Source organism: Puma concolor, chromosome A3 (assembly GCF_028749965.1).
Source record: "Puma concolor isolate L17-30 chromosome A3, mPumCon1.1.hap2, whole genome shotgun sequence".
Classification (NCBI taxonomy): Eukaryota; Metazoa; Chordata; class Mammalia; order Carnivora; family Felidae; genus Puma; species Puma concolor.
In genome coordinates, this window is record NC_141669.1 from 58,427,884 (window position 1) to 58,453,794 (window position 25,911).

Here is a 25,911-nt window from a genome sequence, read left to right on the forward strand (position 1 = left end):
TGTTGAACAGGAAGCAGCCAGGAGCAGCTGGACGTTCACCTCCTGCAAGCCGCATCAGGGACCGTCCTGCAGGGTTCTGCCCCCCTGAGTCAGCCTACCCTGCCTCAGGGGGTCAGGCTGGTTAAGAGCTGCTAGAACCAAAATCAATTCAGTCACCCTCAGGCGATGCCCGAGCAGAGCTCCATTGGTAAATGCCACTTCAAACATAAGAAAGGAATAAAGGAGCGTGCAGATCCTAGTAGAAATACTGTATTCATTTTGAGGACTGCTATGTTTTAAGGCAAATGTCACACATATAAAACAGTCAGAGATTAACAGTATCTGAACAGTACTTATGACAACATGTTAGAATAGCAGGGGAGACAGCTTCAGACAACGAGAAAGTGGGATTTTCCCCAGCTGGGTCACTCCTGCTCTGATTCCTCTTGTGGACTGAAACACGGGGAGAAACACGGCACCTTCTTCCTCCCAGGAGAAGTGGGGCGATCATCAGGATTTCATAGAGAAGCACCCTTCTCCAGGCCACAGCATGCTACCTACTGCATTGCCAGTTTCGGGACAGAGCGTGTGCAGTCACTGGATGTACGGCTTTGATGTTTATATTTTGTGAAAGAATTCACTTTTAGAAACAGGAGAATCAGTTTGCAGAAGCCCTAAAACTTATGGTTAGATCACCTCTATCCAAACTCAAACTTGCTTAGATTGGAGCTAAAACAATGTGTCTAACACACATACACATGTGCATTTGTGTGCATATGTAGCCATGGATATATGTGGGAGAAGGAAAGATAAGATCTCTAGAAGGCAGAAAAATCGTGAATGTTCACTTGCGATTTGGGATCAGTGTGATTGTCTCTCTTTTAAAAACAGAAGGGGATCAACAACCAGCCAGAGTGTAAAGGTTTCCAGGCACCTCTCAGCTTGGTTCCTGGTCACTCCTGGCTTCACAGGGGACAGGAGAGACTTAGCTGGTTTAAAGAGATTTGGAGGGACTTGGGCCTCCCCACCAGCTGGACTGGCTCTGTGTAGCAGGGCTCTTCCCCACTCCTTCCACTCAGGAACACAACCCCGGTTTTAAAACAGAGAAGTCTGACTGTTTCTGTCCTGCCCGCCCATTCTCAGTACAATGGGACACACATCCTAACGTGTGTGTGTGTGTGTGTGTGTGTGTGTGTGTGTGTGTGTGTGTGTGTGTGTTTCGCTTCTGCAGGGCCTGGGTGACAGCAATGCCACGGCAACAGGGAAAATAAGAAAACGAAGGATGCCGACAGTCTGGGAGCCGTTGTGGCCTGTTGTGAGTGGCAGAGCTGCTGCCCGGGTCTTGGAGTCACACGGAAGTCAGGGACCCAGAAATGTGGTGGAAGGTGGGGGTGGCTGATTCAGGAACGCTTGAACGACATCAGGAGGTTGCACTTGATGCTATCAAATAACTACAAAGAGAACGAGGGGCATGATAGAAGTGATTAATGCACACAGAGCACAAAGCCCTGGTCGTAAGAGATATTTTTACCAGCAGGATGAGGCCTCTGTGGAGAAAGGTATCACTTAGGTAAAAACTAAGAGCATTGGGGTGTCAGCACTTGATATCCAAGAACTGAAATGGTTGTTTTCACGGATTCACTAACTTTGCCTCACCAAATCCCTCTGAGGTAGGTAAGAGGCAGGTGACATCAGCCCCATTTTACAAATGGGGTAAAGTCAGGCCCAGGACTTGCTGCAGGTCACACCAAGGATACACACCACAGCCACAGTGAAATAGCATTCTTGTGCCTTTCAGTCCTCCCTGTCCCTGGCAACATGGGTCTTCTTTATGAAGCCTCCTCGCCTACATTCAAACCCAGTCAGTAGGCATCTGGAGGAAGCGGACATTTGGCTTATAATTTAAATCTTGATGTACTGGCAGGAAAAGAAACTAAGCCCACAGAAATCAGCCAAAGCTGGGGGGTCTGGGGAACTTGGAATGGGGGCATCCCACCCTAATTAGTGAGTGGGTTTGTGGTTTTCTTTTTGTCTTTGTTTTGCTGCAGTACAGCATTTTAGGGGTCTGGTTGAATTATAATAATAGACTGATAAACCAACAAGGGTTCTGAATGTGATGACCATGGAGGAAGAGGCTCCTCTCTGCCTATTGCCAGAACGGAGTGGATGGGGATAAAGCTACAGTGTGGTCAGAGGCCAGGTCACAGAAGCAGCAAATTTCCCCAGGGGCTGGGACGAGAATAAGAGAATAAGGATGACTGTGTGTGTGTGTGTGTGTGTGTGTGTGTGTGTGTGTGTGTGTATGTGTGTGCGCCCGTCCTGATAGGGTGCATCCCTTCCCCTGCAGGCTGCATGCCCCCTCCTTTCTCTGACCTCAGAATTTAAACTGTTTACTTAGTGCCCCTGACCAGAGACCCCCGCAGTGCTAACACCATCTAGAGTATTTCTAACTTGACAACATGCAGTGCCTCCAAGCCCCCAAGCAACCAGTGAATCAGAAGCCAGCCACACCTCGCAACAGTACAAAATCTAGACACCTCGAGTCCCAGCTCAGTGAATTCCAGCCAAGGGTAAGAATTTAGGAATTTTTCCAATTACTCCGGCTCATGAGGCAATGTGACAGATGACTGTAAACCCCCTGGGTTTGCCCAGAGAGCACCCAGTGCAGAGCTGACTGGGCGCAATGAGGAGTACATGTTCCACACTCTGACTGCCAGGACCTGTGAGCCTGCTACACACCCAGCCTGGCAGCTGGAGGGCGTGTTTCCAAACAGAGCACACACGGTTGCACCTGGACACGGATGAAGCCGAATATCAGAGTGCCCTGGTCTTCGGTAACCAGTTCCCACTGGGAAGCCCAATGCCTGTGCCGAGAGGTAATCCTCAAACTGGTGACTGGGCCAAAGCATTGCTTGGAGGCTAAAAGTCAGAGAGCGAGCGCGGTGTCTGGCATTCGGCAGCTGCACTAACAGGCCGGGCACCGCCGCTGCAGGCAAGCCCAAAGCGAGCCCTGTCACAGAACCGACTCCTTGGATTCCAGTTCCGGGGCGCTGGCCACAGGGCCGGCGGGGTTCTGGTGTGTTACCAGGGGCGACGTCTCCTCCTCCGATTTGCAGTTGGGGACGGCCTCCACCTTCACCTCGCTCAGTTCCTGCTCCTCTTTCTTCATCGCCTTCTGATTCAGGTGGTGGAGAATGCCCGCACCCAGGGCATCCCCTTCCACGTTCACTACGGTGGTGGTGCGGTCCCTGCAGGAAAAGACAAGGCAGGCCTCACACCGGTGCTGCGGTGACAGCAGCCTGCAGGCCCTGCTGTTTTCTGGACAGCAGGCTACTAAGGGCACAAGCCTCACTTCACTCTAAACTGATTTTCTTTCAATATTTCTTATTTTGTGAAACTAATAACCTGATTGTGGAAAACCTGGAAGAAAGAGAAATATAAAGAAGAAAACAAAAGTCAGCCATCCATACCTCACAACTCTGAGAGAATCTAGTAACATTTGATCTGTTTCCTTCCAGTCATCTTCCTGTGTATGTATTTTTGGTAGAATAGACATCATCATATGAAAATCACATATAACTGGGATGGATAGTGTAGACGTGGTTTTGCATCCAGCTTCTCTCCCACTCTCAGTACACCGTGGGAACACCCCTTCTTTTTCTCACCTCAACACTGCGTCTCTGCTGAATGTTAATCTTCGTATGTATTCCATGGCGGCTGGCAAACACCATCTCACAGCACTGTCCTTTCCAGAAGCTTGTCTTCCCATAGATTAGCCCAATAACCTTCCTCTCTCCTGGGGTTCAGAACAAGTACAGTGCCCACTTTGAACACAGGGGAAAAGGTGTGAACTTGCCTGACTGCCCCAGAGAAGCTGAGGGCTGTGGAAGCAGAGGCCACAGGGTGGTGGAGGGCTCACGTGACTTTAAGTCTCTACTGGGCGGCCCACCTGGGGCCCTATTTCTCTGTTCCTGACTAAGTGCCTCTTAAAGGCCTGCCTTCCCCATGCAGAGGCAACTGAGTAAGAAAGCAGACGGGGCCTCTGATGCTCCATTCTGGTCCTGTCCCACTCACCAGCTCAGGGACTGAGTTCCATCTGATGAGCTGTCCGGATGATGCGGGTTTCTGCTGCACATTTCAACCTCATTGTGCTGAGGAGCCATAAGGATTCTGAGAGGCTCCTTCAAATTTCCAGGGCTTACACAAAGGGCTGGAGACCACCATTCCCAACCACAATGGGCAGAGCTGCAAGCCCAGTGCCAGGTTCCAGTTTAGGTTATATGCCATGCCTGGCTCTGGCTAGCCAGGAGTGTCTTTCTTCACTAAGGTACTTGTTTACCACCATCCTGGAACTCTTCTATTCACTGTGGAGGTGCTAGCTCATTTAATCTTCAACACAGCTCTGATGTAGGTTGTGCAATTATTCCCACTTGACACGTGAGCACATTAAAACACAGAACAGTTCCAATTACACAACTAATAAATGGCAAAGCTGAGATGTAAACCCAGGTACCTGGGCTCCGCGGCTCATTTTCTTATCCATATGTTGCTACTGTCCAACATTAGTAACTCAGGTGAACTTCCCTATAAAATAAGTATTGTTTATACTCAAACAAGGTATCACATGACTCAAGGAATCCGAACTCAGAATCAACACTCACTGTTCCGTGCCGTTACAGGAGTGCTGGTGATGGTGGTGCGAATCACACCTCCTTCCTCACTCCATTTCCTCTGCAGTCAAATGCTCCACCACTGAGCTGTACCCCCTAAGTCCGCTTCCTCTGAGCCCAAGCCACTCACATCAGCTGGGTTCATCTTCACTTCCCTCTCAGAAATCACTCCTTGGATGTTCCAGGCCAAGGACAATCATTCCCAAAGGCTCCTTGCAGCCAACAATCTCCATTAGACCCTGTGCCGCCTCGGCCTGCACAGGGGGCCCAGCCTGGGCCTTGGACCCCTGCTTTCCTGGATGCTCTGACTGAGTTCTCAGTAATGACATTTCATGATCATTCATGGGCCTTTGTCTCTCATATTGTTTAATTTTTTCTAGCTCTAAATCTTGTCTTGCCAGCTCAACTGTAGGCTCCCTTCACAAAGCAGGGAGCATGTGTGAAGTTTCTCTGCATGCCCCAGGCCCTGCAGGGCACTGAGCTCCCAGGGAAGTCAGCACAGACTTTCTTTTATTTAGTGCCCTTAGGACTTGCTACTTACACAATCCAGTCCACAGCCAGGATCAGAGAAAGGTCATGAGTGGGCAGCCCAATGGCCTCCAGGATAATGGCGATGGTGAGGACCCCTCCAGCGGGCACGCCAGCTGCTCCAACGCTGGAGGCTGTGGCCGTCACTCTAGGGGGTGGCACAGAAGATTAGCCGTTAACACAGAACATGGTGTGGGCACAGAGAAATATGCAAAACATGGCAGCTATGGCTTAGAAACTGAAAACCACACAACCCTAGATTCTGCCGGCTGTGCCCTTGAGAGATGATTCACTCTCTTCAAGTAATGAATTCACGCTGTCGTTTTCCTAATGAGACATCCCCAAGTCATGGTGAGACTGGTATTCATGAGGTTTTCCGAAGGAAATCACACATGTGCAAAACCCCTCGAGTTTTGACCCAGGCCTAGAGGTGAAGAAAAGAATAGTGCGCTTACAGAATCGTGAAAATCTGTCCTGCTTTCAGCTCGATGTTGTTGAGCTGGGCGATGAACACGGTGGCCACACACTGGAAGATGGCCGCTCCGTCCATGTTCACGGTGGCCCCGATGGGGAGGATGAACCTGCTGATCCTCTTGTCCACACCGTTGTTCTCCTCAATGCACTTCATCATGGAGGGAAGGGTTGCTGAGCTGGAAATGGAAGAACAACCCACTGTGAGAATAGTCCTTCCCAGCCAGGCTAATATATCACTCAGCTCAGACCCAGGAACAGAGCAATTAGCATCGTCCTCATTTTTGGTCCCTGCACTCCGAAATCAGAGAAGAATCGGAATTGTTTCAAAGTTTCTGTCATGATGTGGGGTTTTGTCAATTCCCAAAGTATTCAAGATCTGACTCCCTAGATTTACCTGTTATTTACCTGTATACACCTGTTCAAAATATTTCAAGAAACTACACACTACCTCATGGTGCAAACTGTTCTCAAGAGAACAAAGAACTATTTATTCATATGTGCATCTCCTATGTTGAATTTTTCCCCCAAAAAAGTAAAAGGCAAGCTACGATCTTTTTTCCTTTTTAGGGCAAGAAGTAGCAGTGGCTACTGTGGAGAGTAACTGTGTTCCTAAATAACTCGAAGGTCAAGCCCTACTCCAGCCCGCTCTGCAGGCTCCACAGAGGGTAGCCGGCACAACTGAGAAGTAGATTTGTTTCTGTCTAAGCCAGAGAATTTACCTACCTAATTCTTTTTACCATTCCTACTGTGTCATATAAATAGCCAGTCAGGATGGGAGGAAACATGCAGTAGAGAGGCAAAAACCAAATGTATAAATGCAATGGGCCGCCAGCCTTTGAAAGTTTTTTTAACATATTTGGAAAGCCCAACTGTTTTGAAGGATTTCCAATAATGATAAGGTGCATCTTTTGTACTAAATTAAATAATCCCACAATACTGTGGATGACGCATCCCTCACCATGATGCCTTGGTCTTATTTTCTAATTCATGTATCCAGAGGTAGAATTGGGGAGGTGTCATTCTGGAACTTCCCTGTGGTGAGTTTTGAGTTAAGTGGTTGCCTTCTTTTACTCAGGTAAAGGTCTTACTAATTAGGGTGAGGACCCACAACTGGGTTAAATAATGATTCGACCTCTAAGGAGCAAGAAGGAGGAGGGAATGAGGCAATCCCTCTTTTTGGCAACCCCAGAAACCCACTTCCATAAAACTGTGGGACTGGTAATTTGAAAAAACCAGACAAGATCAATTGAGAGTTTTCAAGAAATTAAAACATGTCGAGATGTTGGTTGTGCATCACCGACTGGGTTCTGGTCCCACAGTAATATGGCTCCGAGCAGCCAAGGCCACTTGAAACCGACTCACCTGGAGCACGTGGCAAATGCTGTTGCAAATGGTGTGAGGAGGCCCAGGAGGAACCTGAATGGGTTTTTTCGTGTGAACACAAAATAAATAAGTGGCAGAACAATTCCTCCATGAATAAAATGACCCAATATGGATGTGAAGATATATTTTCCAAGGCTGGTCACCAGCACAATGATGTCTTTCATTTCCAAAATCTTGCTTCCAACCAGGAACATGATGCCCACAGGCACATACCTAGGGCATGAGCATAGGGTACTTGTCAGTAAGACTGACGTGATGATGGGGCTGGGAGATGCAGACCCTTCCTGATACACAACACAGGGACTTTCAACTAAGTGGTCTTCATTTCTCCTTAGGATAAGCCTAGGGGCTCCTGACTGGCTCAGTCGGTAGAGCATGCAACTCTAGATCTCAGGGTAGTGAGTTCATGCCCCACCTTGAGTGTGGGACCTGCTTAAAAAAAAAAAAAAGAAAAAAATGAAGCTCTCCCTAGTATGATTCTGAGGAATAAAAAAGGATGGGCCCATTTTATAGGCTGTGAAACTAAGTAAAATTAACATGATAAATCACCAGGGATAAGAGAGTCAGGACCAGAACCCAGACTTCTTTCTCCTTGGGTATATTATGTTCTTAATAGAGGGATGCTACCAACCACCTGGGCTCCTTAGTGGAAAGCCAAGGAACTCCTCAAGATCAAAGCCTCTGGGACTGAGAACCTGACTTTCAGCCTTGGTCAGGCTTGTTCTGAGAACTTAGAAAAACAAAAGACTAACACCTATTTTGTAGAATTGCTGTGATACAGAACTGAGCCAAAGCTGGGACTTTTGTTAAGTTTTAAATTCCTTGTGGTTTGCAAAACATGATTCCGTGGGAAAAAGTCATTAACAATGACCCTCAGGGAACACTCCTCGAACGTGAAGATTTTTTTAATGGCAAGATGGGAGGAAAAAAGGGAAGAAATGAACTATGAGAGCTACAGAAAACAAAAGTCAGCTGTTTTGAAGTTAATATAAATTTAGGAAGAATTTTATAACCATTGACTTTGTAAGTTTCAATTACATAAATATAATGTCACATAGTTCAAATGTGAAAGTGTTCAAAAGGATGAATAAAGTCTCCCTCCCACTTCTCCCTGCAAGTACTCAGTTTCCTTCCCTGGAGATAGCCAATGTCACTGGTTTCTTGAATTTTCTTTACAGATATTCTAAGCAGTTTTATTAATTTTAAATTCCATAGCAACTCATGAATGCACTGTCCTTTCAAAAAATTAGAACACAGATTAGGCCAAAATCCTCTTTAGGCACCACCCTCATGCCAGACTCCTCCTCAGAAAACTACTTTGCTTACTATGCATTTAGATACATAAGTATGTATTTAAGACTTTTAAAAGTATTATTTACTTACTTACTTATTTATTTATTTATTTATTTATTTATTTATTTATTTATTTATTTATTTAGAGAAGGGGGAGAGGCAGACAGAGGGAGAGAGAATCCCAAACTGGCTCTGCACTGTCAGCACAGAGCCTGACGTGGGACTCGAACTCACGAACTGTGAGATCATGACCTGAGCCAAAATCAAGAGTTGGATGCTTAACTGACTGAGCCACCCAGGCGCCCCCAGGTAAGGCATTTTAAACCCTAATTCTGGTGAGATGCCCTTACTGGGCAACAGATCACCACTCCAGTCAGACACACAGCAGGCTCTGCCTCTGTGACTAGTACCTTGAATTGAAGGAATGACTATAAATTGGTTTCCAGATTGAAAGTGTCTTAACTCAAGAACATCACTTTCTTGAATAATCTCCTGTAATCTAAACTTTTGAGAATATTTTAGACTAAAAACTTAAGCCAGGAAAAGAACCTGACATGTGATGAAAATACTTTTTTCTTTCTGAAAATATTTTTCTCCCCAGAACAACAATAGTCATATGAAGGGTCACATTTGCAAGGATAGAGTCAGATTCTGGAATTTTTGGTTGGGGAAGATAAACACCACCAGTGGGGGCTCTGGACTTGGCCTCCCATTAATGATAAACTTCACTACCAAATTCCAGGCTTCTGTCCTAAAATCTGCCACCCTAATGCTATCTGATAGAAGTTCTGGGATATTTAAGGGTTTACAATAAGGAAAATGCTTTGTGTATGAAAGAATAAACTAAGTTTTTTGACAATGTATGTGTAGAAGTTAAAACCCACAGAAGTTTGACTTGAGTAAAACAGCAAGATAAAGCTTATAAGGAATAGGTGCTGGAATTGGTAGGATTTCTAGGAAATCATTTTGAGAGATCTGGTCCAATTTTTACTTGTTAGCCAGAATCAATCAAATGGTTTTTATTAAACAACTGCCCTTTTATTGATGTCACATAAAGAAACATTTATGTAAAAAGAGACCATTCCAAGTTTATATATGCGTGGGATGAAAATGAATTTGTCCTCCATGCTGTGAAATATTATAGTAAGGGGCCCCTTTGAAGCCTGAGGTGTATGGTTTTAAGATAAATAAGCCTTATTTTACATAGCAGATAGCAGATTTATGGAGCTGATTGACCCACAAGATGGTATGGGCATCCTATATGATATGGATAATGGTAGAAGCCCATACATAAATCACCAGTGACAGAACCATAAGGGGTCACCGTGGGTGGTGAAGAAGGCACAGGTAGCTATGGCACATTCCTGATTCTCTGAGACTGGGGACGTGAGGAGAAACCTCTCCACCTCCACCACCCCCTCTATCAAGTCTGGCCTAAGGCGCATCAACCACAGATGGAGTTCTGAGCCAGGTTGGCCCCACAGGGGTGACCTCGGACAGCAGACTGGGATTCTTTTCTGGATGGCAGGAGAAATAAGAGGGAGACTAATGCACAGGCCAAACTTACCACATGATCCATGACACCAGCACCATCGTTGCCTCATTGAAGGCATTGAAGAAACGGATGAGCTCTTCTCCTTCGGAGCCGAGTTTCTTTAGGGCCACTCCTAACACCAGGGCAAAGAGGACCAGTCCTAAAATGTTCATCCCTTCGATCTCGGTGCCAATGGGGATCTGTGGGATCAGAAGGGACAGAGGATCTAAGTTTATAATCTATGAGTGAGAATTCAAGTAGAGGTCAGACGATCACTTCAAAGGGTTGCTTTTAGGAGATCCGGTTAATATAACATTGTATATCAACTACACTTTGATGATAAATATAAAAAAATAAATTTAAAAAAATAAAAGAGCTGGTTGGTGAAAAGTTTCTTCAGATCGAGAGTCAATGATTGTAATTGTGCCTCCCAAATGTCCACAAATTCTTTGTTGCTAGACTGTTGTGGTGGCCCTCCTAGCTGACAAATTTCACAAAAGATTTTCAGGATCAACGTGGATATTTTTAGGATATTCTTTCCTAAGTCACTGACTTAAAATATATAGACATACTGTATTCCTTTTTTTTCCCCCATAATGCTCAATTGCACTACTACAAGCATATATTGGAGTAATGTTTATTCCATCAAAACACACCATGAAATTCTGAACAGGAAACATATGTCAGCACAGCAAAAATAGAATCAGCATTTTTACCACAGATCTGAGTTCTAGTCCCAGCTCTGATATTAAATGACTTCTCAGACTTTCAGGTTCTTCAACTGTCAGATGAAATGAACTGGACTAATTAGTAGTTTTCAACTTTTTTTTTTTAATTTTTTTTTTCAACGTTTATTTATTTTTGGGACAGAGAGAGACAGAGCATGAACAGGGGAGGGGCAGAGAGAGGGAGACATAGAATCGGAAACAGGCTCCAGGCTCTGAGCCATCAGCCCAGAGCCTGACGCGGGGCTCGAACTCACAGACCGTGAGATCGTGACCTGGCTGAAGCCGGACGCTTAACCGACTGTGCCACCCAGGCGCCCCAACTTTTTTTTTTAAGTAGAACTTTTCCTCAATCAAAGAAAGACTGGGATAACTCAGAGCCCCTCAGCCCTCAGAAGCTGTATGTGTGGGGGTGGGGAATGGGTAAAGTACCTGCTTCTTCCCATGACAGCTCTGGAGAAGCACTGAATAATCCTCAAGGTCCCCTGTCCCTTCCAGCTCTATCATGAAGGCTGGGACCTCACCCAGTGTCTGGCCAATAATAGCTGCTCCAAGAACACGTGTGAATGAATGATGGCAATAGTGAGCTAAGGCCCCAAGATAAGTTCTATGTGTAGAGGTAGTTATATTTTATTAGTTATATTTCAGGATGGCAGAAGGGGTGTTATAATATATATATATATATATATATATATATATATATATATATATATATATAAATATATAAAATATATTTTAATATATTTACATATATAAAATATATTTAAAAATAGATAAAATATATTGAAGAAAGGGGATATTAGTTCCAATTCAATGAAATGGATCTACTAAAGATTCCAATACTACAGATGCTGGCCTTTGGCCATGTTGGTAAATAACCTAAGGAACAAACCTAATGTATGTTCTTCGGACAGTTCATTCAAACACCAGAGTTTTCAACCCTGCTGAGGAAAAGATGCATCACGTAAGCTCCTGCAATTAGAAGCATTATTTGCTTTATAAGTCATTTGCCACAAGTGATCTTATAAAGAGTTTTACCTTTTCATGGGTTACGTTTCCAGAGCTCGTGTTGTGGGTCATCTCTCTATAATCAGTTGCATACTGGGAACAAGAGAAAGAAAAACCCGCTGTTAGTTCACAGGTGAAGACCAATCAGAGGAAGGGAGACGACTGTGGGGCCTCTTGTTATTCCTCACTATTCACTCCAAGTGTTCTCAGAATTCCTCACTTGGTTGGCCTGACAAGGGCCTATGAGAACTGTACAAAAGTTACTTAAGGCCAAGGCAGCATACACCCCAAGAGGCCTCTGCATTATTCAGGGACCCACAGCGTTAGGGACAATGGTTTGGAGGAGGAGGTCTGCACAATTTCATCCTGATAGTTTGATATTTCAAACAGCTGACACTTTATGTTACTTGGAGAACATTAATTTCATAATGCTGAAGTTTACTTTTCAATGTCTTATTTTATTTTTTTTAATTGATTTTTTTTAAATGTTTACTTATTTATTTTTTTATAGAGAGCACAATGGAGAGGTAGAGAGAGAGGGAGACAGAGCATCCGAAGCAGGCTCTGCACTGACAACAGTGAGCCTGATGCGGGGCTCAAACTCACAAACCGCAGAATCATGACCCGAGCCAAAGTCGGAAGCTCAACTGACTGAGTCACCCAGGCGCCCCTATTTTCATTCATACATTTATGCTCCACTTTGTTCCAGAACTTGTTTGAGCTTGACTGCTTTTTCAACATCTACTTCTAATTTGCCTTGGCCTCTACTCTCCAAAGCAAAGGATGTGAGGCAAGATGGCATTTTCTGGCTAAGTCATCTGGGAGACTCACTTATAAGTACAATGACTCTCCAAACTCTGGTCCTACAGTTGACTTCACATACTTCTGCCTGATGCACACAGCTGTCTCCCTGTGGCGGTATGCACAATTGAATGGAATCCATTATAAAACACCTTTCCTGACCTCTTCTAAGGACACCTGGCTCTGAACTGTCCCGAGGAGCCCTTTAGGGTATACTGTTTTGTGCCTACTGTTGATGAGGTCTGGTTTCTTTCAGCTTTGATTTATCAAGCTTTCAGACAGACAGAGGTGTTCAGCTGTCCTGTGATTAAGGGTGACAGGGGAAACAAAGCCCACCCTACACCTTCTGCAACAAGCACTGAAAACTCCATAAACCTTTTACTTTTTTCCTATCTCACAGTATAAATACAAGCCACAGCTGTGTTTACATGCAGTTCTTAAAAAGGGGGGGGGGCACCTGGGTGGCTCAGTCGGTTAAGCAACTGACTCCTGATTTTGGCTCAGGTTATGATCTCATGATTCGTGAGATCAAGCCCCTCATTGGGCTGTGCATTGACAGTGTGGAGCCTGCTTGGGATTCTCTCCCTCTCTCTCTGTCCCTCCCCAATTCACGTGCAAGTTCTCTCTCCCTCTCAAAAATAAACAAATACACCTTTAAAATAAATAAAATAAAAATAAGAGAGAGGGAGAGAGGGCTGTAAGTAGAAACAGAAACGTTTGCTTGGAAAAGGTAATGAGATTAGTCTATCTAATCTAGACCTTTATATTCCTTCTCCTCACAAAGGACTATAGGGACGTTACTTGCAGTCTTGCAAACATTAGAGAAAAACAGAAACAATCTGTCTATCAATACGGGACTGACAGAAAGAAATTATGATATGCTCATACAGTGGAATACGGCCATTAACATTATGTAGAAGGATATTTACTGACATGAAAAATGTTTATCATATGCTGCCTTAAAGCAGAGATTAAAAACAATATGTGTAGTATGTGTACATACTATTAAAATGTGTAGTATAATTATTTTTATTTTCAAAATGTGTGTGTGTGTGTGTGTGTGCACATGCAGAGAAAAAACATATCTGAAGGATGCATACCAAAATGTTAATGGATATCTCTAGGTAGTGGTTATGGTGATTTTTAGTTTCTTCCATATTTTTCATATTTTGCACTTTTTTTTTTTGCATGAGCATATATGACCTTTATAATCAGAAAAAAAGATAAAAGTATATATATCTTTCCCAGGTGATATGAAAAGATGATGGAACCAGGGGGATATTTCAGGAAACCTTTCTGTTTTTTGTGGTTTGGTTTGTTTTTACTCCAGGGTCCCCTCTATAAAAACGTAAGCCAGTGTACCAAGTTTTGTTAACAATACTACCCGGCCTGTCCCACCTTACCTAACTCTACAGCCGAATTTATACACCACCCCAATCAAAGTTTCCCGTTCTTAACAAAGCATCAAGCCTTACCGTGCGGAAAGTGGCAACCACAAGATTTGAGGGAAACAGGTTTCTGTTGGAAAAGAAAGCACTTTGTCAGTGTTCTTAAGATTCAGCATTCAAAGCGTCTGCTCTAAGATGCCCATTCCTGACAGCTCAACACACAATGTTCCCTCTCTCTCCACCTCCAGAAGTTACTGTGGCCCCTGCTTGACCCACGCACCCTACTATGCCTTGGCTGCTGGGCCACAATAGATGCTCTGAGAGCACAGAGTCTTATGCTCATCTCCCTCGTGGTACTCCAGGAAAACCATAGCACTCTCTTTTCCCCAAGAAGTTAAGCCCTATTGCGGAGGTTTTCAGCAAGAGTGGTACAGCCCACTGGTGAAATCCAAGGGAGTGTTTTCATTGTCAAAATAATTGGGGGGCATTCCTGCAGTTGGGGGAGTGTGTATAGCGGAAGGTGCCAGGTCCCAGCTATTCATTCTACTGAGGCCCTCACGTGGCCCTCACGCTGTCCAAATGTCCTATATACCTGTAGATGAAAACCTTATTTATAATTACCTCAGCCTAAATCAACTCCAAAACAAGGTTGGTTTTTTGCACAATTTGAACTTACACTGAATTTTCCAGAAATGCAACTACTGTGTAAAATGTGGGATAATTTTTTGCTTTATTCAGAATCTTGCAAAAAATTGTTCATCTTTCTGGAAAATCACATCACGAATGGCAAATTGTAGGATCTGAGTCCTTAATTACCCACACAAGTATCAAGTACCAGCCTGCATTTACAGCTGTCTCATTCACAGTGAATGTAAATTGAGAGGCAAGCACCTAACCGCTTTGTTTCAGGATACTTATGTATTAAAACATATTATTTTTTATTATACATTACTCTCCTTTTATCTTTTTATATAACTGTTGAGTCATGTTGATGCTTTGAGATTATGTGTGTAGGTAAATTCTATTTATGGATTTCATTTCAGGATGAAGAGGTTTATAAAATAGTTGTCATAAAAGGAGGGCAATAGAACTGATCAAATTAAGCTAGATTTTGAAACCAAAATCTATTCATGCAAACAGTTTTTACTGAGAGCCTCCTTTGGATCAGGCTCTATGCAAGATGCTGGTCTTAATATATAACAAAATTCCAGTGACATTTCCCTGTCCATTGGTTGTACCACTTCCTTTAAGAATAAGTCTAGAAGAGGGGTGCCTGGGTGGCTCAGTTGGTTGACTGTCCGACTTTGGCTCAGGTCATGATCTCACAGTTTGTGGATTCAAGCCCTGCATCAGGCTCTGTTCTGACAGCTCAGAGCCTGGAGCCTGCTTCAGATTCTGTGTCTCCCCCTCTCTCTTCCCCTCCCATGCTCATGCTCTGTTTCTCTATGTCTCTCAATAATAAATAACCGTTAAAAAAAAAAAAGAGTAAGTCTAAAAGAGTGAACCACTCCAAATCATCCTTTACAATTTATGTCAAACTTACCCAGTAATTCTGACTTCTGTGGTTGAATTGTTTCCCTAGCACTGGAATCTCTATGCAACTATTTGCAATACATTTGGTTTCAGAGGTAGGCAGCTCTGACTGCAACCCGGCTTGGCAAGCGGTCTAAGATAGGCTCCTGGAAGTCACATCTTGTGCAATGCCCTTCCCTTCAGTGTGGGCTAGAAGGACCTCTTTCTAGCCAGTAGAATACAGCAAAGGTGATGGGGTGTCATTTTCAAGATTCAGTTACATAAAATCGTGGCTTCCTTCTTGCTAGAAGACTTTCCTTATTGCAATTCATTCTTTATTAAAACTCATTGAACTGTACACCTAAAATGGGTGCATTTTATTGTACCTAAGTCACATCTCAAAATTGCTTAAAAAAATAAAGATACAGTGCTAACTGCAAAGAAGATTTTACAACCATAAAAATGCATACTTTCAATGGGATGACTGAACTTTCTATAGCTCAGTTCTCAGATGTGAATCCCTAGGAAGGCACCACCTGGGGGCAGTGAGATGGAGCTCATGCATCCACAAAATCATTCTCCTCTCCCTTGGTCCCTCTGGTCACCACAGAACATGCACAGTCCCTCTTGCCCACACCAAGGGCAAGGAGCTGAGATTGTGGCAGTAAAGCAAAACATTTCTCTGAGCTCTTGACAGATTGTGCCTTTGGTGTTGTTGGGGGGGGGGGGCAGGTTGGTATATAGATACAGGTGCCATAATTTAAAAGTGTCAAGTCCATACTAAATTCAGAGAGCCAAGTCAGACCAAATCAGGAGAGAGTGAACGGACAAGCCTTTCCAGTGCTATAGGAGTCTTTGGGTACACTACTTAAACAGAAAAACCGGTCTGGGCTGAGGCTGAACTGCCAGAAGGAGAACTTCTGTCAGCGGTAGCATATGCTCCCGCAGCTCACACAGTGAAACACTTCAAAGATGTTTCTTCTTTATACATTGGGTACCGTTTGCTCTTCTGATCCTATTTGTCAAGGGTGGTCTGCATTTCCCTGTCCTATATGAAAAGAATGGAAAACAATTTACTTTTGCTTAGGTATATTTTTTGTTCCAGAAATATTTCCTTTTATTTAGGTTCAAAAATTCTTTACCAAATTTATGAAAATTTCAAAGACTCTTCAGAACAGGATATGGCACGGTATGTGCGCCTGCTATATATTTATTATCCTTAGTGTTTATTGTTAGAGTCCGTTAACAGGGACATGCCCCTTCAGATCTTGCTACCCCCTACAAGGCTGGGAGCAGAGGAAGGGCTGGGGGTCCTGGGCTTGCACTATGGTGACAGTAGGGGGCAGGGGGAGTAATCTACCCTCTTCCTAAGGCCCATATCCAGTTTTAGATTCCAGCTAGTAAGGTTACTGCTGGGACCCCCGGGGTGGGGGACTTTTGGGGAAATGAGGCTAAGAACAGCACTAATTCTCTGTAGCAAGTAGCCTGAGGGCTGTCCTTGAGGGGCTGGGACACTAGAGAATATTAGCAAGACACTCCAATATTCACTCATTTAATACTCATAACAAGTGTAAGTAGTAGATATTATTATTGGCCTCATTTTACAGATAAATAAACTGAAGCACAGAGAGGCTAGCTGACTTGTCCACACAGCTAGTAAGTGGCAAAGCTGGATTCAAACCCAAGTAGTTGACTTCAGTGTCTGTTTTTATTTGTTTGTTTATAAGGTTCATTCTTGAGAGAGTGAGAGAGAGAGAGAGAGAGAGAGAGAGAGAGAAAATGGGAAACAGAGCACGAGCAGGGGAGGGGCAGATAGAAAGAGAGAGGCAGGCACAGAATCCCAAACAGGCTCCAGGCTCCGAGCTGGCAGCACAGAGCCTGATACGGGGCTCAAATTCACCAATCGCAAGATCATGACCTGAGCCAAAGTTAGACATTTAACTGACTGAGCCACCCAGGCGCCCCCTTCAGTGTCTGCTTTTAATCACCACCCATGTGGCCTCTCCAGGGACTCTTTTCAGTCTCTCAACTATTCAGGTAGCCTCCTGGGTGGCAGAAGGAAAGATGTCAGGTTAAAACCTTTTAGTGTTTGTTTTTTTAAAACAACAAAGTGTCACCTTTTCCCTTTAGTGACTACTTAGGCTGAGAACCCTCGGTTAATTTGGATCCTTGTTAGATTTGCTAAGAGTCTTCATTTTGCCTATAGAAGAGAGACATAGGGCATGGGTCAAACAACCTGCTGTGGCCCAACAGTTAAAAGAAATTATTCACTATTCACTGCCTTGACTGTGATCTCGGGGCTGATAATAGAGCTCAGTCTGATAGGTTTCTTTGCAGCTATTAAAGAAATGTGTTTTTTGCAGAGAGGCATCCTATTCACACCAGTCCTTGAAAGGAAAAGGAAGTCCCTTATGTCTCCCTCTGCAAAGGGAAAGGCTTGTAGCACTATCCACTGTTGAGAAAATGAGCACGAGAGAAAAAAAAAAAGCCTAGAAAACTGAGCAACAGGCAAAATCTCATTTGTGTTTACCATGCACATGGCTGCACCCTGCTACGCTTTTGCAAAAGACAGTGGCCCAGGTCCATTTTTCTGGTTGCCCGTGCAGACGGAACCCTGGGCCCAAGAGCTGTTCCTACCCGCTACCTTTGCAGATAAGCCTCTGGCTTTCCATTTGGAACTACAAATTTTAGCACCCAAAGGAATGTTAGGAGCCAGTTGTTTCAGTCCTTCCCACTTATAGCTGAAGAAAATTGAGGTCAACTTTGGAGATCACAAACATATAATGCAGGGAGGAACAAAACTGGAATGTCAGGGAGGATATGTGAAGATTTCTGCTCCCTTTTAGAATGGAAGGCTCTTCTGTGTTTAGTTTTCACTTTTCCACATTTTCCAAATTTCCCGTAGTGCTGATTCTATCAGTCCAAAATATAGTAACTGTTCACTTCTTTTTCTCCAAGCTCGTATGTTTCCCAACACACTTAAAGACTACATTAGCTTCAAGTCCTCCTCGGCTGTCCCCGTCTGTTTACTCTCGCTTCTTTCAGACTACGAAAAGAGGGCCATCCCCATAGAGTCGCGTGAAACAAACAAACAAAAATCCCAATCGCTGTTAATACTGCTCCATTTATAACAAGAGAAAGCATATATTGGGCGAGCCCTGTTCTAAGAGCTTTACAGACATAACTCATTTAACCCTCAGAACAATCTTCTGAAGTAGTACTTTCATGATGGCTATGAAAGATGAGGAAGCTATGACACAGAGGTTAGGGACATGCTCTAGCACTCGTGATCAGGAAGTATTGTTAGGGACCAAGAAGTTCCATAATTTTTTTAAATTTATTTTATTATTTTTTTATATAATTTATTGTCAAATTGGTTTCCATACAACACCCCCAGTGCTCATCCCAACAGGTGCCCTCCTCAATGCCCATCACCCACTTTCCCCTCTCCCCCAGCCCTCATCAACCCTCAGTTTGTTCTCAGTATTTAAGTCTCTTATGGTTTGCCAAGAAGTTCCATAACGACTGAGTTCCTGATAACCTGTTTCTGTCTCTTTGGTGCCAAAACCATTTCATTTGGGATGGAAAGTCACAGCTCAATCACTTGGGTCACATCCAGTTCTGAGAGTCCTGTATGGTTCTGGGGCCTGGGCACAGGGCTCTGGGCTGCTCAGGAGGAGACTGGGACTTTCCCACCTGCCAGTTGCTATCCACCAACTCTACCCCTTCTCAACTCTCAAAGGGCCTGCTTCTAGCAGTGCCTCACACCCACTTCCCAGCCCGTTATTTCTAATCCACTGTGCGTTGGAAAATCAAACCGCTCAGTAATGGCATTCTGAAAACCTTCTAAAAGTTACAATGAATATCTATTAGCTTCATTTCTTTCTGGCTTGTAGCTCCATCTTGAGAAAAATTCGAAATCTAGGCAGAGAGACCCTGTGGGAGTTGTGAGGCCCTCACCACCAGGAAAGCTCATGGGCTTTAGCAAAGCCTTGGCAGCAGCTGCACGAAGTCATCAGAGACTTCTCTCTGGTATTTAAGTTTTGGGCCCTTACCCGCTGAGGGCCTGCTGGATAACTGAGGTGTTTTTGCTGGCAGTCTCATTTCATTCACTGCCCACAGGCAGACAGGACCACACCCTGCCTTTGCCAAGAAACATGCCCAGAATCACATAAAATCAGCATCTGTGGGGTTTCTTTGAAGGAAGCAAATTTAAAACTTCTACCCAGAGAGCGAGGAAGCATTTAGACATGGCTCAGAACTCAGTTTCCTCTCATAAGCTGCTCAACGTCAAAGCCAAATCTGAGCAGCAGTAAATAGGCTTCTCTTTGCTGAAGAGGCTCAGATCCTCTGTTTAGAGGAAGTGGGCATTGGCCCTGACCCAAATTATATTCTTACCTGATTCCCATTTGGCCCAGAGCAAATATTTCTGAGATGGTCAGACTAGATCAGCAGCATGGCATCATTACTACGGCATTTTGACTGGGGGAAGGGGAGAGTGGGAGAAATAGAGCCCTGGTACGCAAGACCCATAGTTTCTTTCTTTTTTCTTTCTTTTTTCAAGTTTTTTTTTTTAAGTGATCTCTATACCCAACATGGGGCTCGAACTCACAACCCTGAGATCAAGAGTCGCATGCTTCACTGAGTGAGCTAGCCTGGCGCCCTGACCCATAGTTTTTCTAATCCCTCTTTTGGTAAACCACCCTGTGACCTTGAGCAAATCACTTAATCTCTCTAGTCTCAGTTTCCTCAGTCGTAAAATAGGATCATACCACCTGCCCTACCTTTATCCGAGAGCTGCTGGATTAAAGGAGGTTGGCCGTTGGAAGCATTATGAAATGCAACCTATTCCCAACAAGCCACAACAAAGGTTCTCTTAGTCTTTTCCTGCAGTCCAAGTCACTGAAAAGTCTGCACCAAGACTGGTCAATAAGCCATGATGCTGGGCCACCATTCACTTCAGAAGCAGCTGCTGTAGGGGCTTGGATCTAAAACTAGAAAACCATGATCAGGAAATAAGATGTCCCTTCTGGGATGGGTGGTAATAAAGTAACCTCTCACCTTAACTTGCCCCATTTTTTGGCCACTGTCCCTCTTTTGGAGAGAAAAGAATGCTACTGAGCCTCCTTATGGGATACCGTCAGCAGGTAAGGGCTGGGCATCCACATTCCCTTCCCTGGGCTACTGATCCCTGCAAAAGAGAATCCTTTACCACCCCCCCCCACGCCCCCCAAACACCTTCCCTCCCAGGGAAAGCTGACTGATATAGTACTGAATGTAATGAGCCAAAGGCAGTCTCAACCTCAGCAGACTTTGTTTTCAGTGCCCTATTTAAAAGTTCCAAAACTTTAAGGATCTCTAAAGACTCCAAATATTAAGCTGCCAGATACCAGAGACTGCGATCATATCAAAGTCCTAATGGGCCACCTCCACCTGCCCTTTTGGTAAGAATTTTTTGGTCCCTCTCATCAGACGTCTTGGTTTTTTTTTGTTTTTTTTTTTTTCAAATACAAGTCTTGGACTTCCTGTTGTTATAGTTTCAAATGAACACACTCTCTCTTAAGTGGCAGACAGTCATCACATTTTCCAGAGGGAGCAAAGGAAGTAGCAGGAAGTCAAATCACTTTGCCCAGGGTTTGCTGTTTTTCACAGCCTCAGCAACGTGGAGCTTTGCTTCGTGACTCAAGACAAAACACACCTCCAAGGCTCTGAATCTAGAATTATCGGAAACCTGGAGAGGGAGCCAGCTGAGCTCCTCACTCAGCTGAACCTGGCCAGGCCAGAAAATGCCTCCAGGGTGCAGTTTTCCCATCTGTGAACTCTAGGCTAACAGAGAAACCAAGAGATGCTGAGGCTTTGGATAATCCAAAACAACAGAAACAACACTGCATCTCAAGGGATAAAATGCAACTTCTAAGGGTCACAAAAAGCAGGCAAAACTTCCTCCCATCTAGAACTCACTCTTCCAGAAATAAAGCTCCTTGAAACTAACAATACTCTACAGTGGTCCTGACTATGGGGTGAACAGCGACCTGTCCCAAGCCACCAGAAGAGTCAGGTTTCTGGGCAATGGGTCTCATACAGCTAACCCCACCCTTGTTATCCTTGGGACCACTGACAACTCTTCAAAAATTGCCACCATCCGTGTGCGTTGGTGGTATAGTGGTGAGCATAGCTGCCTTCCAAAAATGGCCACCTTACTCTCAGCCAAAGGGCTGAAACAGGGAGGGCCAGACATTACAGGTGAGGATGACCCAACAAGCACAATTTAACCAATGCTCCCAGAAGTTTTCAGGCACTGTGCAGATAAAATGGGGTGAAGATATCCGGCCTGATTGGAGCGTTTTTAATGGTGAGGGTGGCCAGAGAGTTTAAGGAGTACAGTACAGGTGAGACAGCTGCCTCTTCCCTCACACACACTCATACCTAACGGTGGGGCTGGTTCTTGGCTATAACATGCAGACGGTATTTTCATATTAAAAAAAAAAAGTTAAAGTCCACCAGCAGCCAATTAAGAATGAACTCTTAGGGGCGCCTGGGTGGCGCAGTCGGTTAAGCGTCCGACTTCAGCCAGGTCACGATCTCGCGGTCCAGGAGTTCGAGCCCCGCGTCAGGCTCTGGGCTGATGGCTCAGAGCCTGGAGCCTGTTTCCAATTCTGTGTCTCCCTCTCTCTCTGCCCCTCCCCCATTCATGCTCTGTCTCTCTCTATCCCAAAAATAAATAAAAAAACGTTGAAAAAAAATTAAAAAAAAAAAAAAGAATGAACTCTTAGCAGTATATGAGGGTGATGTGTGTGTGTGTGTGTGTGTGTGCGCGCGCGCGCGCGCACTGGAGTGTATTTGAGAGCTGGCATTCCTCACTGTGCACTTGGCAAGTGGGGGAGCGTTACCTGGCCAGGTCGAGGAAAGAGTCCACTGTCTCTTTGGGGACCGGAGGGGACCCCGACTCTTCCAGCCCCAGGTCGCTGGACTGAAGGGTCTGCGCGCCAGACCCAGGCTTGATGATGAACGCCAAAGCGACGGCGAGCGCCGAGGCGCCAAGCGTGGTGAGGCCGAAGTAGGCGATGGCGATGCCGCCCAGGCGCCCGAGAGAGCTGGCGTCGAGGGAGGCGGCGCCCGACACTAGGCTGCAGACTACCAGCGGCAGGATGATCATGCGCAGCATGCGGAGCAGCATTTCGCCGGGGAAGGCCAGGTAGGCTACCTGCGTGCGGCTGAGGCCGAGCCCGCGCAGCGCCGCGCCCAGGCCGGCGCCCGCCACCACTCCGGACACGGTGAACAGCACTAGCGCGTTCCGCCGTAGTAAGCCCGCGCAGCGCCGCGCGAGTCCCCCCGCGGACCCCGGCGCGCCAGGCCCTGCCGCAGGCCCCGCCTGGGTGCCGTCCAGGTAGCCGTTGGTCTCGCTGCTCTTCTCCATGGCGGTGCCCGCGGCCCCGAGCTGTTGGAGGCGGGGGACTTTGCTCTGGGATAAGACGAGGCTCTCAATGAACGGATCAGGCGGAGCTGGCGACGTCCGCCAGCTGTGTCCCGCAGGTTTTGGGAGGCGGCCCGCGGAGAGCTCCCGACCTGGGCGCAGAAGCAGGTGTGGAAAGGGCCAGGAGAGGCGCGGGAGAGAGGGCTGGAGCACCGGCCTGAGTGTGTCGCGCCGCGCCCAACCTTCCCACAGCGGTCGCGGGCTGGAGATGATGCAACGCGGGAGCCGCGAGAACGGACGCAGATGGGAAGAACCGAGGGAGCTGGGAGCGGCCCGAGCCCGCCCCTTCACACCCGCCGCCCCGCCCCCCGCGACTTCGGCCAATCAGCGTCCGGGAGCCGCCCCCGCGCGCCCCTCGCCCTGGCCGCCGGCGCGGGGGGAGGGGCGGCCGGGCGGGGGGCGCTGCTGAGGCCGCTGCTGAGGCCGCTGGGGCGCCTGCCGAGCGGGCCAATCCGGGCGCCGGCTGCCGCCTCCCGGCCCCGCTAACTGGGGCCGGCTTGGGGTGACCTCGGCGGGGCGCGGCCTGAGGGACGGCCGGCGCTCGTTGGCACCTGCCGGGGCCGCTCGGGTCGGCCGGGGTCTGGGCCCTCAGGGTCAGAGGGCCGGGGAGAATGTGGAACGCAGCGGCGTTCACTGTCCTGGGGATTGGGGGAGGGGAGGGGTTCCCGCCGGGGTTGGTGCTTTCGCCCCCGCGCGGCCCCGCGGGCTGCGGGAGAATCTGACAACCTTTCTTGCAAAAGGGCTGCGCGCTGTAAGGGGGCCACGGACTCCAGGAGTCCTGTACCACAAAGCACGCCGGGGTGTCCATCTTCTGTCCCTGAGACAGGAGATGGATGGCTGGATGAATTAGAAAAACCTTATCCCAAGTTCATTAAAGGCTCTAACAAAGATTCACCTGTAAGTGAAACGGAGCTCTGGGTGGCACCAAACCCAGCGCACGGGTGTGCCACTGCGCGCTCTAGCGCTCTCCGAGGCGTGGGGCTTAAAGCCTCGGGTATAGGCCCGGGGTTACCCGGCAGCTGTCTGCGGTATGTGGGCTGAAGACGGAAAACTCTTCCAGAATCCACAGCTCTCTCGCCCTGACTTCCAGTTGGCGTTTCTACCACGTAGAAGCCACTAGGTTTTACCCTCTTCCATCTCTTGGCTTCCAGCAGTCTCAGGAAACCAGGACATATAGTGGTTTAGCCAGCCTGCAAAGATGGTTTCTTAATGTTAACATCCGATTCGTTTCCTTTTTATTTTAACTTTTATTTAATAGCTGCTCTGGTCATGGCAGATATCAGAGACCTCTGCAGGGTCGTTTTACTCTGTCACATGTATTAGTTTTTTGTATTTTCTCATTCTGCTTTTAAAAAATTGTTCTTTTAAGACCAGTGGAAAGGAAATCTTGCATGTGGCTAACCTGAGTCAAGGAGGAAAGCAGTTTGCTATAATCTCTTGCTGAAAAGGAGTCATCTTAAAACATGTCCGCACAGATATTTGTGCAAATCAAAATGCCTTCCTAAGGAACTTTAAGGAGCTGTCCAAATTTTGAGACACTGAGGATTTCCTTGCTTGAAGCCAGCCAGCCAAGCCATTGGCTGGACTTTGTAGGGGTTTTTTTTGACGAAGGGAGGGAAGTATGTGTCAGGTGACCAGCATATTTTTATGTTTTCAGAACAGTTTATTTCTCTGTGTGCACTGAAGGAAGGATTTTCTACAGACACACTGTTTTGGCACCCAGCCCTTGCCTTTGTTTGGACTACCACATTTATGCAAAGGACTCTCAAATCATGCTCCAGAAATGAATTTTCTTCTCTCTTTTTAAAAAATGTTTATTTATTTATTTTGAGGGAGAGAGTGCACACAGGAGGAAGCAGAGAGAGAGAGAACCCTGAGTCCGTTGTGGGGCTCCATCTCACGAACCAGGAGATCATGGCCTGAGTGGAAATCAAGGGTCAGACCCTCAACCGACTGAGCCACCCAGGTGCCCCAGAAATGAATTTTCAATTAACCTGCTTTATATCTCCACCTGAATATCCTGCAGGCATACCAACACAACATGTCCAAAACCAAACTCATGGCTGCATTCCTCAAGGCTACTCATCCTTCTGAATCCCCTACTTCTGTTACCAACATTACTGTCCATCCAGTCACCTCTGTTTGAAGCCTCAGAATGACCTTTGGTTCTTCCTTCTCTAGTGTCTCCTCTCATCTGATCAATTGCCAACTCCCACAGACACTCCTTTCGCAATATTTATCACATCCACCCCCCTCCCCAACCCATCCATCCCCACTGCTACCATTCTGGCTCGGTTCTTATTTCCTCACTTCTTATCTTGACTATTAAAATGTTCTCCTAATTAGTCTTTCCGCCTCCAGTGCTCTTCTTGTTCTAGCCATCCTATATTTTGCCTTACCCCAGACCAATCCTCCTAATGAATAATATACATGTTAGGATTAGGTTCAGCTTCCATCCAGCAAGGAAAAAAGGAGAAATGTCCTCTCCCTTTAAGAACATTTCCTGGGGCGCCTGGGTGGCGCAGTCGGTTAAGCGTCCGACTTCAGCCAGGTCACGATCTCGCGGTCCGTGAGTTCGAGCCCCGCGTCAGGCTCTGGGCTGATGGCTCGGAGCCTGGAGCCTGTTTCCGATTCTGTGTCTCCCTCTCTCTCTGCCCCTCCCCCGTTCATGCTCTGTCTCTCTCTGTCCCAAAAATAAATAAAAACGTTGAAAGAACATTTCCTAAAAGTTGTTCACACTATGTGCTTTACATTTCCTTAACCAGAATTTAGTACATGACCTCACCTAGCTGCAAGAGAAGAAATGTAATATTTATTTTGCACAGGCATATCCCCAGCTAAAAACTGGTGCTCCTAATGAATAAACCACAAGGGTGAAAGGTATAGCATAGGGAATATAGAATGGTATGGTAATAGGTTGTACGGTGACAAATGGTAGTTGCACTTGTGGGGAGCACAGCACAAGGTATAGCCTTGTCAAATCCCTATGTAGTGCACTTGAAGCTAATGGAACACTGTGCATCAACTATACTTCCATAAATACATTTCTTTTAGGAATTAGTGCTTCTGTGACTAAAGAAGCAGGAAAGAATGGTATTCCAGGAGAGCTCCTTCATGCCACTTCTTGTTCAACAGCTTGCAG

General features: G+C 46.0%; 1 protein-coding gene across 1 annotated transcript; it reads right to left on the reverse strand.

The window, feature by feature from the left end:
- Positions 1 to 233: 233 nt before the first annotated feature.
- On the reverse strand, positions 234 to 23,038 carry SLC1A4 (solute carrier family 1 member 4). The gene is made up of 8 exons (XM_086700989.1): positions 22,186 to 23,038; positions 13,871 to 13,913; positions 11,625 to 11,687; positions 9,895 to 10,061; positions 7,014 to 7,247; positions 5,633 to 5,827; positions 5,191 to 5,325; positions 234 to 3,227 (listed from the first exon to the last, which is right to left on the reverse strand). Exons 1-8 carry the CDS (start codon positions 22,710 to 22,712, stop codon positions 2,993 to 2,995), a joined length of 1,599 nt encoding a protein of 532 aa, XP_086557115.1. The 5' UTR covers positions 22,713 to 23,038; the 3' UTR covers positions 234 to 2,992.
- Between the last annotated feature and the right edge of the window lie 2,873 nt (positions 23,039 to 25,911).